The sequence below is a fragment of the Wyeomyia smithii genome, chromosome 2 (assembly GCF_029784165.1).
Source record: "Wyeomyia smithii strain HCP4-BCI-WySm-NY-G18 chromosome 2, ASM2978416v1, whole genome shotgun sequence".
NCBI lineage: Eukaryota > Metazoa > Arthropoda > Insecta > Diptera > Culicidae > Wyeomyia > Wyeomyia smithii.
Genome location: NC_073695.1, coordinates 23,361,581 through 23,376,683, shown reverse-complemented (window position 1 = coordinate 23,376,683; position 15,103 = coordinate 23,361,581). Strand labels below are relative to the sequence as shown.

Here is a 15,103-nt window from a genome sequence, read left to right as displayed (position 1 = left end):
CGAAACATCCCCGAGGAATTACAGGCGGCGATATTTGTCAAGAGGAACGAAGCTCGGTGTAGTAGAGCAGTGAGCATGTAAAAGGAAGCGTAAAAATCACTACTCACAAGCGAGGATAGATTTTTTTTTTGTGTTAGGGAATAAGAATTACGTTGTCCATTGATGTGAACTTTTGTAATATATATCCCAGTCAATTGCTATACGTGTCCCCTTGAAAAATACAATGACCACTATTGTTGAGTGATCAGGTACCTGCACCGACACGCTCCCAGTCAGGTGAAATATGGTTTATGAAGCCAATCACCTTCCCAGGATTCAAAGACCAAATCTCTTTGGGCTGTAAACAGCCACTGCCAAGAAACCTTGATCTGGGTTTAAATAATGCACCACAACTGCACAGCAGATGTTCCGATGTCTCGCTTTCCATATTACAAAAGCGACAGATAACATCCTGAACCCGGCCAATGTTCTTTAAATGATATCTACTCGGACAGTGCCCCGTTACTAGGTCGACGTATGTACAAAGAGCTCTTTTGTTGAGCTCTAGGAGCTTTTTCGAATGATTCTCGTTTGGTGTGATAAATCTTTTAGATTGGGAACACTTTTTGACATCAAACCAATTGGTTATCACCTTTTGTTCCTCCCAGCGTTTAAGCTCCATTTTCACTGCACAGTTTGATATACCGCAGAAAGGTTCTGGGCCGATAAACTGTGAGTTAGATCCTTGTTTTGCAAGTTCGTCTGCCTTTTCATTCCCACCAATGCCACAATGTCCTGGAACCCAATTTACCCAAATTTACTGAGTTTGTTTGACATAGCTGTCGCAATGTGAGAATACATTCCCAGACAATCTTGGATGTACATTTATAAGCATCAAGTGCTTTCAGTGCTGCTTGACTGTCAGAGAAAATACAAATATTTGCATGTGTGTATTTACTAGTCAGACATACATTCGCACATTCAAGGATTGCAAAAATCTCTGCTTGAAACACTGTTGGCCAGTGTCCCATTGCCACTGAAATAATAATTCCAGGGCCGAAGATTCCTGCACCAGTTTTGGTACCTATTTTTGAGCCATCTGTGTAAAATATCGTTGAACCGGGACAAACATCAGGAACTCCGACTTCCCAGTCTGCACGCGACGTTTCGCATACCTTGTAGGGAATATCATGGTTATCCTGAGGTGCCATCCAGTCTCCATTTATACTCATCACTGGCCCTCTTTTAAAAAAGTCCAGTATTGTCAGGTGACCCACAAGATCACCTGACAAGATAGTTTTTGTTCTTTTTAGCTTCAAGGCACTCTTTTCTGCTTCTAGCTGCATGTATTCGTACAACGGCAGCAGATGAAGAATTTCACCAAGAGCTTTTGACGGGGTGCTTTTCATTGCAATGCACGCAAGTCGTTGAACTTTATCTAGCTTTGTTCTAGCGGTGGACTCTTTGGTTTTTGGCCACCACACTAACGCAGCGTAGGTCAGTTTTGGACGTATAATAGATGTGAATATCCACATCACCATTTTCGGTCTCAAGCCCAACTTTCTCCTAACGGTTTTGGAGCACAACCATAATGCACTGACCGCCCTGTTGATTGCATAGTCAAGATGTGCATTCCAGTTTAGATCAAGGATAACTCCTAAGTATTTAACCTTTTCACTGAATGGAATTTCTACTCCTCCAAGCTTGAGAGGATAGATTATAAGTATGCCACTTTTTCATAGCGGTATTGCTAATAATAGAAGTGTGGGATACAGCAGACACCCGAGCATATCTCACGATAAATCAACGATTCTGGTCGCAGTGAGGAAGTCCATACAGGAAAAAGCCACGGCCGCAAGGTTGGCGTAGAGCTACATAGAGCTTTTTGTTATAATAAATGCATTGTAGAATTCGAGAGTGATCGCAAGTGATAAAATCGAAACAAGCATCTCTTCTTTAATGACTGGTCGACAAAAGCGGTACAAAAAACGCCCTAAAGCTCAACATAGTTGCCTTGAACTGTCTATGATCGCATAACTGTAACTTTCGACATTTTATGTATTTCTTGTTTTTTTTTTTAGGGGAAAATGCTTGGAATAGTATGTTCTTTTCATATCTGCAAAAATATGTTCACTTTTGTTCGAAAAAGTTGTAAAAAATACCAAGTTGTTTTGTCACATTGCGTAAACAACCGCATAATTGTCACACTTCTTTAGTTTTTGAACTATTTGATCAAAAAAGTTGCCATTTAAACCCACACCAGTATACATTTGAAATCGGATGTCATTCTGGTACAGTAACCAACCATCGGTAATTCGTTTCTGGTGTTCACCTCATGCTAGTTGAATCCAAAAAAAAAACTTCATTTCCACTGAGATATATTCGAAAAGTAGTTTAAAACTGACGGCATGAAAGTATCGTTGTTTCATTAGGAGCACCAAAATTCTCAGGAATGGTTAGAAAGCAATTTTTTTTTCTTCATCTATAATTTATTTGACACGGCACAAATACAATTTAATGTTTAACGGCGCCAATTATATCTGGTAGCTTACTTGTCAAAGTATCTTAATAACTAAAAGCAAATTTTTTATCCTCGCTGCCGACTACGAGCTGAAACTAAATCTAACTTAAAGCTAGAATGTTTTGCATTAAAAGCACTGATTTGTTGTTTGATGGTTTTCCATCGCCATAGGTAAGCAGCATATTGAATATGTTCCGCTGCTGGGCCAAGATATTACGGACTGGCATATTGGGTTGTCTCCCTCGGGACCTGAGAGTATCGTGCGGGTCTAGTTACTGTTTCCGGATCCGGGGTCTTAACGTGTTCTTGTCGTTTGGTTGAGGCGTGGATGGATTTCAGGAAAACGTATATAAGGGACATGTAGGATAGGTCACGGCTCGCCAAGACATCACGAACAGGAACAGCCGGCTGCCTACTTTCGGCTTGCAGGGAAGCTATTAATTTAGACCTGGCGTCACGGTGTACAGGGCATGACCAAACCACATGCTCTATGTCGTGATAACCCTCACCACAGGCACAGATACCACTTTCCCCGAGCCCAACACGACGGAGATGCGCGTCAAATCTATAGTGATTGGACATAAGCCGGGACATCACGCAAATGAAATCCCGAAGCTATAATCTTTTGTTGACGTAGAATACGTCTTACGGCAACAATTACAGGGACCCAATTTCATAAACGAAAACATCTAGAGCGTCACAAAAATTGTCCAATTTCAATCGTTTTAAACCCAGTCAGTTTCCAACCGATTTCTGTCATTTTTGCAGCAATCGATTGGAAAATCTTTTAAGCACCCGTCCAAATGCAGAAATTTGTAATCTGAAGTAGAATTTAGAAATTTGTAATCTGTCCAAATGCAGAAATTGTAATCTGATTGAACGCCAATGTCGACTTTTGATTCAGATATCGTTGGGTGAATACAACCCGAAACTGAATAAGACTCGCACCGCCAGTTGGTTTGAGAAGACACCATCATCCAGCGTATGTATATATAGGGTGTGTGCACATAACGTGTGTGAATATCTGTAGCGTGTGTCCCTAACTATATAAGGTGTGTGGCTTGCTATATAGCGTGTGTGGCTAGCTGTATAGCAAGTGTGTATGTTTATAGCGTGTATGCATATCTGTAGCGCGTGTGTGCATGTTTATATCATGTGTGGCTTGCTAAATGGCGTGCGTGGTTTGCTATAGCGTGTGCATGTCTAGCGTGTCCGTGCATGTTTATAGTATGTGTGGCTTGCTATATAGCGTGTGTGGCTAGCAGTTTGGCGATTGAAATTTTCATATATAATTGCTAATAAATCACCTCATGTAGAATTTAATTATCACTGTAAATAATTCAAAACTAAATAAAAGATTTGCCATGTTGAAATAAAATTATTCAGTTGTCAATAAATGGCATTGACAAACACAATTAACCTCAAAATTTATCTGAAGCATTTCTGAGCTAGTGAGCCATAATTTTTCGCGCAAGTCTTACTAATTGCAGCAATTAGTTGTAAAATCATCGACGCTATCGTCAAATGCAGAAAATTGTCATTTGAACTGTTATACTATAGATAGGGAATGCACTATTTGCCCTTGTCTATAGCCTCTTCGTAGCCACTGTCTAAATTAAGATATCTTAGTGCAACTTGATACAAAAGATAGCCTAAAAACAATTCAATTTCATTCTTGTTTTGGATACGGCAGCAAGTGAAACCGCGGTGCCGGCTACAGAGGTAAACGTCATCTGGAGCAAAGAGACTATTAAATTAATTAACTCCAGTTGAGTGTATACCCAAACCTATTCCAAAAAATACATCGACATAAGACAGGCTGTCGTGTTCTACGTTAACTCTGCGGTCGTGTCTTATAAACAACCCCTTCAACTATTTTTTTTTTTATTTTTTACTTTGAGCTCTACGGCAAAACCTTTGTTAACTGTTATGGTCAAACAAACATAAATGTAAAATCACGAGAAAGAAATTTTCTCGTAGGTAACGGGGCCTTTTTTTGTGTTATCCACATAATGTTATACACGTAAACTTATCAGTATGCATTCATTGACAGTATTCAACCTTGTATACTACGTATCAATCATATCAGCGAGATTAGTAAAATCACGGTTTCATTAACAATGTTAGCTGTTCAAAAAAGTGTAGGTACACACAAATACATAGCAACCCTAAATGTTATCTGAAGCGAGACTACAACTGGTATTATGATAAACCCACTACTATTGACACCCTCAGTAATAATTTATTACAGGTGAGAAGCTTCAATAGTATCAATCGGTAGTCCCACATTGTAGATAGTGTTATCAGTTCCATTCCCGTATGAGAGATATCCAGCGTGTTAGCGTACCCACCTTTCTCGAGGTAGTAATTGGTGGCGAAACCGAAAAATATGATGACCCCGGCATTGAGTGCCACACTCCACGCTATCCGTATGTGTGTCTTGTACTTGTCCAATAGTCCTCTCCATTTGCTGCTCGCGTCTCCATCGTTTGGCTGGACCTCCGTTGTGGTGAGCGGTGAAGCGAATTCAGGTGCCTGCAGAACAGAATTGGTTAATTCACGAAGGATACCGAAATAGGTCTCATTGTGTAAGGCACTGTCGCACTGCAAATGCTGAGTGATGGGTTCAAGTATCTTATGTATGTAAAAAGCGGTAAATAAACAATAATATTGACGCAGTCTTTCGTGAATGAATGCACGAGAGTGAGTTTCGTTATCAATCAATGCGGGTTTAGCCTTGTTGTATGCAGAGGCATACTCGACAAAATTGTCACGAAATTGCGAACTAATGATGCGATGGTCTGGTTAGTCGTCGGTTAGTCGGTTGGTTAGCACAGTCTCTTGTGTCATCGTATAGAATCTCAAGATTAGCAACTGAATGTGAGTAATGCTTTATAGGTGGGGTTTTTCCAAGTACAAAAGTTACGATCTGGATTATAGAGTGAAATTATTACTAGCACTGAGTTGTAAGACAAGCTTTCGACTTACCTCGTTATTAATGGATGCCCCGCTTTTGCGATGAGATATCTGCATGCCGTTCTGAGATAAAATAAAACACGATAAATGATAAGATTAGAAAACACAATAAAAGAGTGCCGGTCGGTGTGAGAAATAATTACTCCGAACCACTCCGTAGTAAGCCCGAGTGGAGCTCTTCCAATAACGTACAGCTCAAGCTTAAGTCTTAGCAAATTGACTTCCTCACCTTATCGTGTTCATATCCTTCATTCTGCACCCCACTCATTCTGAATTCGCTATGCTATCAAGATCAGTGTTATCTTTAAAACATCACCCGTTGTGTTTGCAAATTAGCATCGCTTGTATTTCAGCACACCCGCGCCATAACTGGAAAGGGGGGTAGAAAACAAATATTATTAGTAGAAGGTTACCGATGTTGTCTTCGGATATCGGTCATTGCGACGAACCTTGACTGGGGAGGATTTTCTACTATTGTGATCTTGCTTTTATTTTATGAAAGTCTAAAAATGAAACCACCGAAAAAGTGGTCAGGTTTTAGGAGCTTTTATCTTAGTGATTTCAATCAGAACTTTTGCTATGAGAAGAAAACCAATCGCTCTTCAAGCAAATCCTGAATAAAAACAGTCTAAATCTACGAAACAACCAACCATTGTCTTTCTACTCTAGCAAAGTCAAACTGCCGTTCTACGCATAGTTGTCCCATGTTACTTTTGGTCGATTTTCGGTTTTTATCACCAATGAGTCTATTTTCATGTATATTTTTGAAAAACTTTCAAAAATAACATTGTTTGTTCCGGGAGTCTTGAAAAACCATACCAAATCTATTTGTCCCATCGATGATTTTCTACACATATTTGTCCCACTATATTTTTTCTATTCTAATCGATCCCACTAATCACTAATTTGCCATATTAACAATTTAGGAAGTGCTACAGAGCAATAAAAACTTCTCCTTACAACGTTTGCCTACATTACGGGTGTCTGAAATTCGGTACCGAAAATCACTTTGCTTGATTATTTAAATGCGGTTTGTAATCTGAATACCTTTCCTTTTCGAGCATAAGAAGATAAACGCATGAGATTCATACTAATTGAAAGTTATAAGAACTGTCTTTTGTGGGTAGCCAAAATGGTGAAAGCCTAACAACGCTCAAATATGGACAATCTGAGAAAACAATTCCCCTTTGTAATTGTAAGTCATCTGATACTCATTCAATTAACTAATCTTATATCTCGACTACCTACTTATAAAGACAACACGATTGGCGTGATCATTTTCGTGAAAAATTGAACAGCCTTGTATCCCCAAAACGAACTTTGTATTGGAAAACATCGAATGCACGTGGTGGGGCTGATATGCGTAGAAATTACCTATTGGAAGGAAAATTTCTCGGCATTATTGTCCCAGTGGGTATTGTTATGGAAAAGAATGTTAAACCGCAAAACATTCAACTAGGTTTATTGAAAACAGTCTATTGCAAGGTAAAACTGTTTAAAAACCTATGACTGTATTTGTCACATTGGCGCAATGCGTAAAAACATTGTAAAAATGTTAAATCGTTTTTCTCGTTTGCATGATTTGGAACATGGGACAAATATGCGTAGAACGGCAGCAAAGTAGTCAAACATTTCTATAAAAAGGGCCACCGACTAGATTGTAGCAATTAACACTTGCGTACCGTGGAATGGGGTGAAATTGATCAGTGGGGTGAAATTGATCACCTGAAAATTCGTGATAAAAAATACTAATCAAAAGATATTGCTCTTACAACGCTAGGTAATGTTAACGTGTCCATAAACGCAACTTTTGCATGATTCACACACCTTGCATGCCCGGTGCGATTTTTCATATGTTCGAAAAATTCTTCTAACTCAGTCAAAACTCAATCAAATTTGATCGAACAAGTTTCCAAATAACAAAAAAAAGTATTGAATTCACTTGAAGTAATCTTAGTTGAGGGTTATTTACATCAAATGTGGAGAAATGAGTAAAGTTTGATAAAAGCTCAAAAAATGTAATTTTCAACAATGATCATTCCATACCTTTAAAGAAATACTGATGAATTCGCAGGAAACCACAAAGATGTTAATTTCAGAGCTAGTTTTTGAGCTTTTGCAACAAACCGAATTGAAATCGGTCTAACGACGATCAAAGAAGAGCAAATTTAGCAACAAGCAGCTCGTGAGCCAAAATAAACAAATTTTAACCTGAAATATTGTTATTTTTGTTTCCAAACTAGCTGTAAATGATATTTTTCAGTACAGAAATCATCATTTATCTTTAGCATATCGAAAAAAAGCACATTGCAAAAATAATGAATGGATTTCAATGGTGATCAATTTCACCCTAATTTACCTCACAGTACCTTATAGAATTGTCGAATTTATTTCATGAAGTAGACGATAGAAATTTCACCAGAGGATAGAGGTTTACTGGAGCACATACCAGTACTTGTTTTAAAATTATACTATTCCGGGAAAAATATACATGAAGCTAGTTAATTGGAAATTGTTATAAAAATTGATGTTTGTGTGTTGATTATTTTTGGTACGATTTTTATTTGCACAAAATAAAATCTGTATTAAAAAATAGCAAATATTTGCTTCGTCTAATGCCTGCTTAAGATCTTAACAGAATTTGATCTAACCTTTTTCAAAAGATCACAAATTTATCATAGTTTTTGAGACAGCCATTTCGAAACTTTTTGTTGTTTCGTTTTTATTGAGGGGAACCGTAAGGTAAGTACCCTTCCAGAGATACAGACTAGATTAAAAACGGTGGCAAAACCTTGCTTGCGACATAGGTTTCTACAAAAAAAAAACACTATTGGCGATCGGTTTTGAAAAAGGTTTGATCAAGTTCGGTTTAGATCATGCGGAATGGCAGGTAAAAGAATTTTCATTTTCTCAGCTCTGGAAGGGTCAGGTACGCACGGGTTATCAAGGCAACACTCTTCAGTTTTATAGACTAAAGTCAGGGAAATGAACTTGCATACGATTCAGTTGAACGCAATGAATTATTTATGGCAGATTGTGCCAGGGAACCTATTTTGAGCAGCTTAGAGAATCATCTGTGTATTGAGACGAAATACTTGAAATGTGCACGGTTAAATACTCACATGAGTTTATCAAAATGTTCACTATCTTTTTCTCTTTCCGCACTTGTTTTCAGATTGTAAAACGGATTTAGCAAACTTCAACAATAATCAATTAAAGTTCCCAAGCGATGGTCTATATTCCAATCTCCCCGAACTTCTTTTAGGCAGTTTGCAGGCGTATAAATAGCTGCAATTATGATTGATTTTTTTATTGAAGTTTATTCAAAGATTTTTTTGTGTTGAACCGGTTTTAAAATATTTGAAAGAAAGCTAGTTAATCACAGTATTCGTTCTTGTCATTAAAATTGTCGATATTGATAAAAATTCAGGAGTTTGAGGTCCATTTTCTTCGACTGAATAAAAAAGACGCCACTGCTTTAGGCGTTTCTTACTCTAAATGGTGGTTAGTAGAGCGTGGAAGTTCGTCGCGTATTGAGATTGTGAGAGATGTGGGTCTTTACGAAGTAGTCGATGAATATGTGTGCCTTGGTATTCTAGTGACGTGTGATAACGATGTTAGCCGTGTAGTGAAGAAACGCATAGCAGCTGCAAACAGAACCTTTTACGGTTTACGTAGCCAGCTAAGATTCCGCAGCGAAGATAATATTGCAACTCCGTCGTACATGTTGTATGTGTAATGTGGACGAGGATGCCCGATCGGCGGGTGTCATGTGGAGACGTATTCTGGATCAGTGGGTCAATAATAACCTGTCGCCTTTAAAGTAAAGTAAGTAAGCATTTTTGAGGCTAGTATTAAGTCACTTTCTGGTGACTTAAACACTATTTTGAGCCTTATTACTAAAAAGTCACTATTCACGTTGAGAAATCACTATTTTACGGCAAAATGGTGCGTCAAATATTTAGCTATAAATGAGTAAAAATAATCATTGTTGTGCTAAAACTTACATTTGAAGGAGTAGTTTTCATTTACCGTGTATTCCGGGAGTTAGATTCGTTAGGCGTTTCCATTGTTTTTTTTTTTTCAGTTAGCTACCACTGGCGTGTTGATGGCTGACCCGCCACACACGTTGTAGCTCCAGCGTTCTCTGAGAGGCGGCCGCACAAACCGCACTTCAGGTGTCCGGGTCCCGCTAAGTTGTACAGAGTAGTGTGTGGCTCGCTCAATACCATCCTGTCGTTCCTCGCAAGCGCAAACGAGGGCATACGAAGAAGACATGCACCGTCTCCTCAACATCCACGCACTCGGGACAGATGGGGGACTCCGCATGCCCGAACCTGTGGAGATACTACCTGAAGTAACCATGACCTGACAGGATCTTTGTCAGGTGGAAATTTACTTCTCCATGGCGCCTTCGACCCTTCCGGATACCTCAGGGGGAAGTGATTATCGAGAATGACCTTCTGGTACCTCGTATGCCCTTTGTGTCACGTTGATAGAAGCACTATACATTCTACCCAATGGCGATGCTGAAAGGCACCATGCCAGACAAGACGCAGATTGCGTCACACGACACTGTGCGATACGTACATGCAACCCTCAGGCGCAAGAGCCTGTAGGTACTTTCAAGTTTACAACGATAATTATTATTACCTAGCGCTTTGAACCACATTGGCCCTCCATACCTTGATATGGACAAAACAATAGTGGCAATGAGTTTCCGCAGGCTACCGTACCGTGCCGTACCGCTGAACAATTTGATTATTTTATGGACCGGAGACCCCTGCACCGAGTACCACCTCGCCGTTGCAAGCCGTTGTCACACGATTTTACTAAGGGAGCTCGATGCAGGTGTCAGCCCGAGGACGTGGTACCATTACGAAATCCTACACATATCCATTTACTACGCTACCAGTTGCCAAAATTCGGACCTTACTGGCATCAGTCCCAATGGGCGGATTAGTGCATTTGGGTGATGGGAGCAGCCCTGGGAGCGTCCGGATACTTGTGGCTTTTGCGAGGAGTCGACTGTCCCATGTTTGACCTTCAACACCTGTAGGCGACCTCCTGCTGCTGGTCCGTTACTGTTGGGTTCTATCAGTGTTTACATATGCACTGTATGCCCTCGACGATCGCCACACGTCGACCCGCGGTGGCAAGCAGCTCTGCCTGCACAAGCCCTTTTGGTCGCCTCAATCGTGTACTTTAGCGCCGATCTTGCAGACCGGATTGCTGCCAAGCGCTCTACCCTAAGTCCACCAGTAAACCGGTAGCTTTCCGTTCCGGTTGGCGAGCTATAGGCATGGTGGCGTCGCACGCCCGAGATAGTGTGGCAACTAGTTGGTCAGCACTCGAGTGGAGCTAATTGGCTTCCTCGAGCTCTTTTTTTTTTGCCTCCTCAAATACCTCGGCATAGAAATGCGATGTCTCCTGCTCGCGGACGGTTGGAGTGTTGGCTCTACCTGTTGCTTGCCACCTTACGTTGTAATCTACACTATAGCAAACTGGTGGTCGCTGCTAGTGTAGCCATTGTCTACCCACCAGTTCGTGATCAGTCCTGGGCATCCATGAAGCTGCGAGGTCGACCATCCGTACGAAACTTTCGATAGACCAACGTGGCGGAGCGATGCAACTGCAATAGAACACAACCTACTGAACCGGGAACCTGATCGTCGTCCATATGGCCACCATACTGGACCTATCTGCGACCAAGTACTTTTTCCTGGAGAAAAATAGCGACTGGAAGGGGGACCTTTTAAACAAAGATTAATCCCAGTAAAAAACCAGTAACGGATGCGGAGGGATTACCAAATCCCTTCGCGCAAGGTGGTATCCAGCGGACTCCGCAGAAGAAGGCGGAAACGGATGCGGCGAAGTCCGGAGGTGTTCACACCGGACATATCGGTAAACGGTCCCTTGCTAGTATAGGCCGTCGAAAAGCGTATGGACACGCGGCCGAGAGTGGCGGCGCTGTCCGAACAACTCGACGTCATAATCGAGTTCTCGGCAAATAGCAATATCGCTAGCGACTTGAAGCAGAGCCTCCTCCTGTTTCGGAATACCATCGATAAAGCCAGAAAACAGCACGACGAACTCGTAGCTCGAGTGGAGGCGGCCGAGAGGAAGCGGCCCCGGGAACACCATGAAACGGTTGGTTGTGATACTCCCGTGGGATAGCACACCAACTGGTTCAAGGTCCGCCGGGAAACCGGCCGAGGTGGAGGCTGCGGGCAACCCTGGCGGGAAGCGTCAGGAAGGTGCAACGCGCCAAAATGGCGGATCGGCCAGAAAACCATACTCAATAATGATGGGTCTAAGTACTCAGATGTGTCCGACACGATGGCAATGTCCGAGCAGACCGATGTCAAGGTAACAGTTTCCTGAAGCCACCGCCGATGATGATGGCGCTACTGTTGGAAATATGGTCATAAGCTCCGTTCATTGTGCCGCATGTATTGTACACGGATTTTTTGCGTGCTTCTAACTATATTGAATGTAGGGCTATCCGAAACGTGTTGAAACATGTTTGAACGTGACCATTTAGGTCCTGCACAAAATCCATAAAACGTTCAAAACAAAACAGTCGATTTTCGCTTTCTGCATTTCTTCACACCACTTGCAGCAAAAGTTGATCTCGCATGGACGGTGCTTAATCGGCTGTTTCGCAAGCACTGACAGCCTTTTGACGTATAATCGAGCCAGAGAGCCAGAGAAAACGGCCTCAAGCGAAATTTGTGGGGATGAGGTTCGCGACAGGGATGTGTGTCCAAGAGGCTACTTGGTATACCAGCTGCTGGGGCGTGTGGCAGTGGTTCAGATTTATTTGATTTATTTTAACACCCTTACGCCCGTGTCTTAGTAGCTGATTTACCGGCACCTCCAGCCTCTCATAATGTGCTTGGCGTCTCATTTCCCGGAACATGTCAAGAACTTGGGAGGTTCCTCACAGTCTTTCGTTTTATGACTTGCACCACCGCAGCACCTGCATAATTGGCTCCTGCCGGGTCCCTTACAGGCCCAGGACTTATGTCATCTCTCAAAGCTTCTGAATCACACGTCCGTTTGTTGGAGTATGTTCAAGTTTGATTGTCTTCAGGGCAAGGTTCGCATCTGCCTGGATACCCGCTGGACCCTTTCGTAAACGGATTGACTCAGTCGTCACTTCCACCCTGCATATCTCCTTGAGGGCTTGTGCAACGTTGCGCCCCTCGTTGATATCGTCAAGGTTTTCAGCTGGAAATTGACGTCTGAGGTGTGTGTTGCTCACATTTTGCATCTAACTATGGCTCTGGTTTTACTCATAAGCATTCAGTTCTACATTTTTGGCACCAGCGTCAGTTAATTCGATAGCAAAAACATCTCTAATGACTGTTTTGACTGCAGCCCGTTTTTTAGGGATGGGCTAATCGTGTATACAAACCAGCTTATGGGAAGGAACTACGAATTTTTTTGAACGCCTAAAACCTGATCGTTCGTACGATACCAAAGTTCACCGGAACATCACGATTTTTTGTGTATGATATATATTCTGATTACGATCTATGTCAATGTATTCATTGTACAAATTTTGCGCTATGCATATTACACATTATTTGTGTGAAATCAGCACAAATGTTGTGCGGATCGAGAAAACACATTGCTTGATTGAGGTTTTAACTTTTGCGGGTAATCATACAACCAGGCTTGTAAACGGTCAACACTTGCGTCGAAGTAGGCTTTCACTCGTAAGACAATCGTCACGTTTAGAGAAAAAAACATCACTGTGACAAATACCGTGCTGGACCGAAATCAGTACACCTAAGCACATGATAATCTTCGACGGTCAATATAAAATCAAGAAATCACATATTGCTTTAAACTGACATGTTTACTTACAAGTCTACTTATATTTTATCACTATTTTCAAGCAAGATGATTAAAATCACTCTGAAACTCGAAAAAATCATGTTTTAATAGAACATGTTTTGAATCGAAATCCGTACACAGTTTTTTGTCTGAATCAAAACCCGTACACTTTTGAATCGAAATCCGCACACACGCGATATAGACTGGATTAGAGTCCATTAGAGTATTAGAGTACATAAATGAACATCTTTTATTTATAATTTATCTTTAAATTTACGAATAAATATATTTTGAGGATCAATTTGTTCCTAAAGTTTCACACGGTTTTCTAATTTTTATAGCAGCTGAAATAGTGCAATTTTTCGTAGTGTTTCGTTTCGGCACACCTTATTGTAGCAACCGGAACGCCGGAACCTTTCGAAGCTTCCCGGTACGACTTTCCCTAGCGCACCTCAGTCACAGCTCCTTCGAAATTGTTTGCCGTATATTTATACTTGTTTTCTTCCATTATATGCTGAAAACAAGAAGAAAGTTCAACAATATATGCATGATACACACGCTGTACGGATTTCGATTCAAGCAATTAACAGGGATCAAAATCCGTACGGCACAGTTTTTGTTGAATAAATACAATTCACACTATTCACCAGACAATATACAGCTCGAAAATGACGAAGACTTACCTTTTACATCAATTTCAAAAAGATTCACAGAGTAAAACACGTATATCCCACTTGAAAAATGTTTTCATCTGAAGAACGTTTTCTTAATAAATTTTCTAACGATACAGCGAAATGACAACTGAAACCGATACACGATTGATTTTTAATTTTTATTATTTTTATTTCATGGCCTACTGACGCATAGTTTAATTTAACAGAAGGCCAACAGCTCAACGGACATGTACATGTAACTATCATATGAATTTTTATTTTTATAATGCTTAAAATTGAAGAAAAACGTCAAGGTGTATGGATTTCGATACTGTACGGGTTTCGATCCAGCACGGTACTCGGTTGACATGTTTGTTCAAAAATAAATTTATACAGTGGGCCTTGAAAAAAGATAAATAGAAGAAAATTATCGCAGTGAATAAATTGTTCTGTCGTATCCATTTACAAGCCTGGATACAACACTCCGATATACTATACACAATTTTGAGAAAAACTTCACAACTTTTAAAAGTGATGCACAACTTCAAATCGTCGTCATAAACAAAACAACAACCATCTCCAAGGTATATAATTACGTCGTTGTAAATTAAAGAGGGCCCAAGTAACTACTTGTAGCAATGATTCAACTATTTTTTACAGCCAACTTTCTTCAATATAGATACAACCGAAGCCCACTGAAATCAGAAAAGCATCCGATTTTGCAATGATTTCTAGCAATTCAAAACAGACACAGAGATAGGTCTAGGACAGGACGTGACAAGTGGCTTCTAGTTATTCTTCTTTTCATTCAAAACTGCCCTCATAAAACATTGTAATTTTTCGGCACGACGCTTGCCAGTTTCACCAAAAGTATTTTATATAAATGATATCTCGAGTTTTTCAAGTTCTGGGTTGCTCAAAGAATCTTGAATTGATTTAAAGATATATATATATATATATCATAATTTCAAGTTATTTCGGATACCTCTTGCTTTTCTTAAAATACATCTGTAATCGTTCATCATACGTAGTTTCAAAAACATGATTAATATTTCGAATGTTGATTTGCACAGATATTACCCAGTCAGGCGTATGAAAAACTTTCGAACAGTTGTTGAACAAAACGCAG

General features: G+C 40.5%; 1 protein-coding gene across 3 annotated transcripts in view; it reads right to left on the bottom strand.

Moving 5' to 3' along the window:
- LOC129724710 (solute carrier family 28 member 3) overlaps positions 1 to 15,103 on the bottom strand; it is a 33,778-nt gene that overhangs the window by 7,720 nt on the left and 10,955 nt on the right. For all 3 annotated transcript variants that reach the window (XM_055679838.1, XM_055679837.1, XM_055679836.1), the window contains exons 2-4: positions 5,706 to 5,845; positions 5,489 to 5,539; positions 4,852 to 5,035 (exon numbers count right to left, since the gene is read on the bottom strand). In XM_055679838.1, coding sequence (XP_055535813.1) covers positions 4,852 to 5,035; positions 5,489 to 5,539; positions 5,706 to 5,744 — 274 coding nt within the window. In that variant the 5' untranslated portion in view covers positions 5,745 to 5,845. The remainder of the gene's footprint in view (positions 1 to 4,851; positions 5,036 to 5,488; positions 5,540 to 5,705; positions 5,846 to 15,103) is intronic.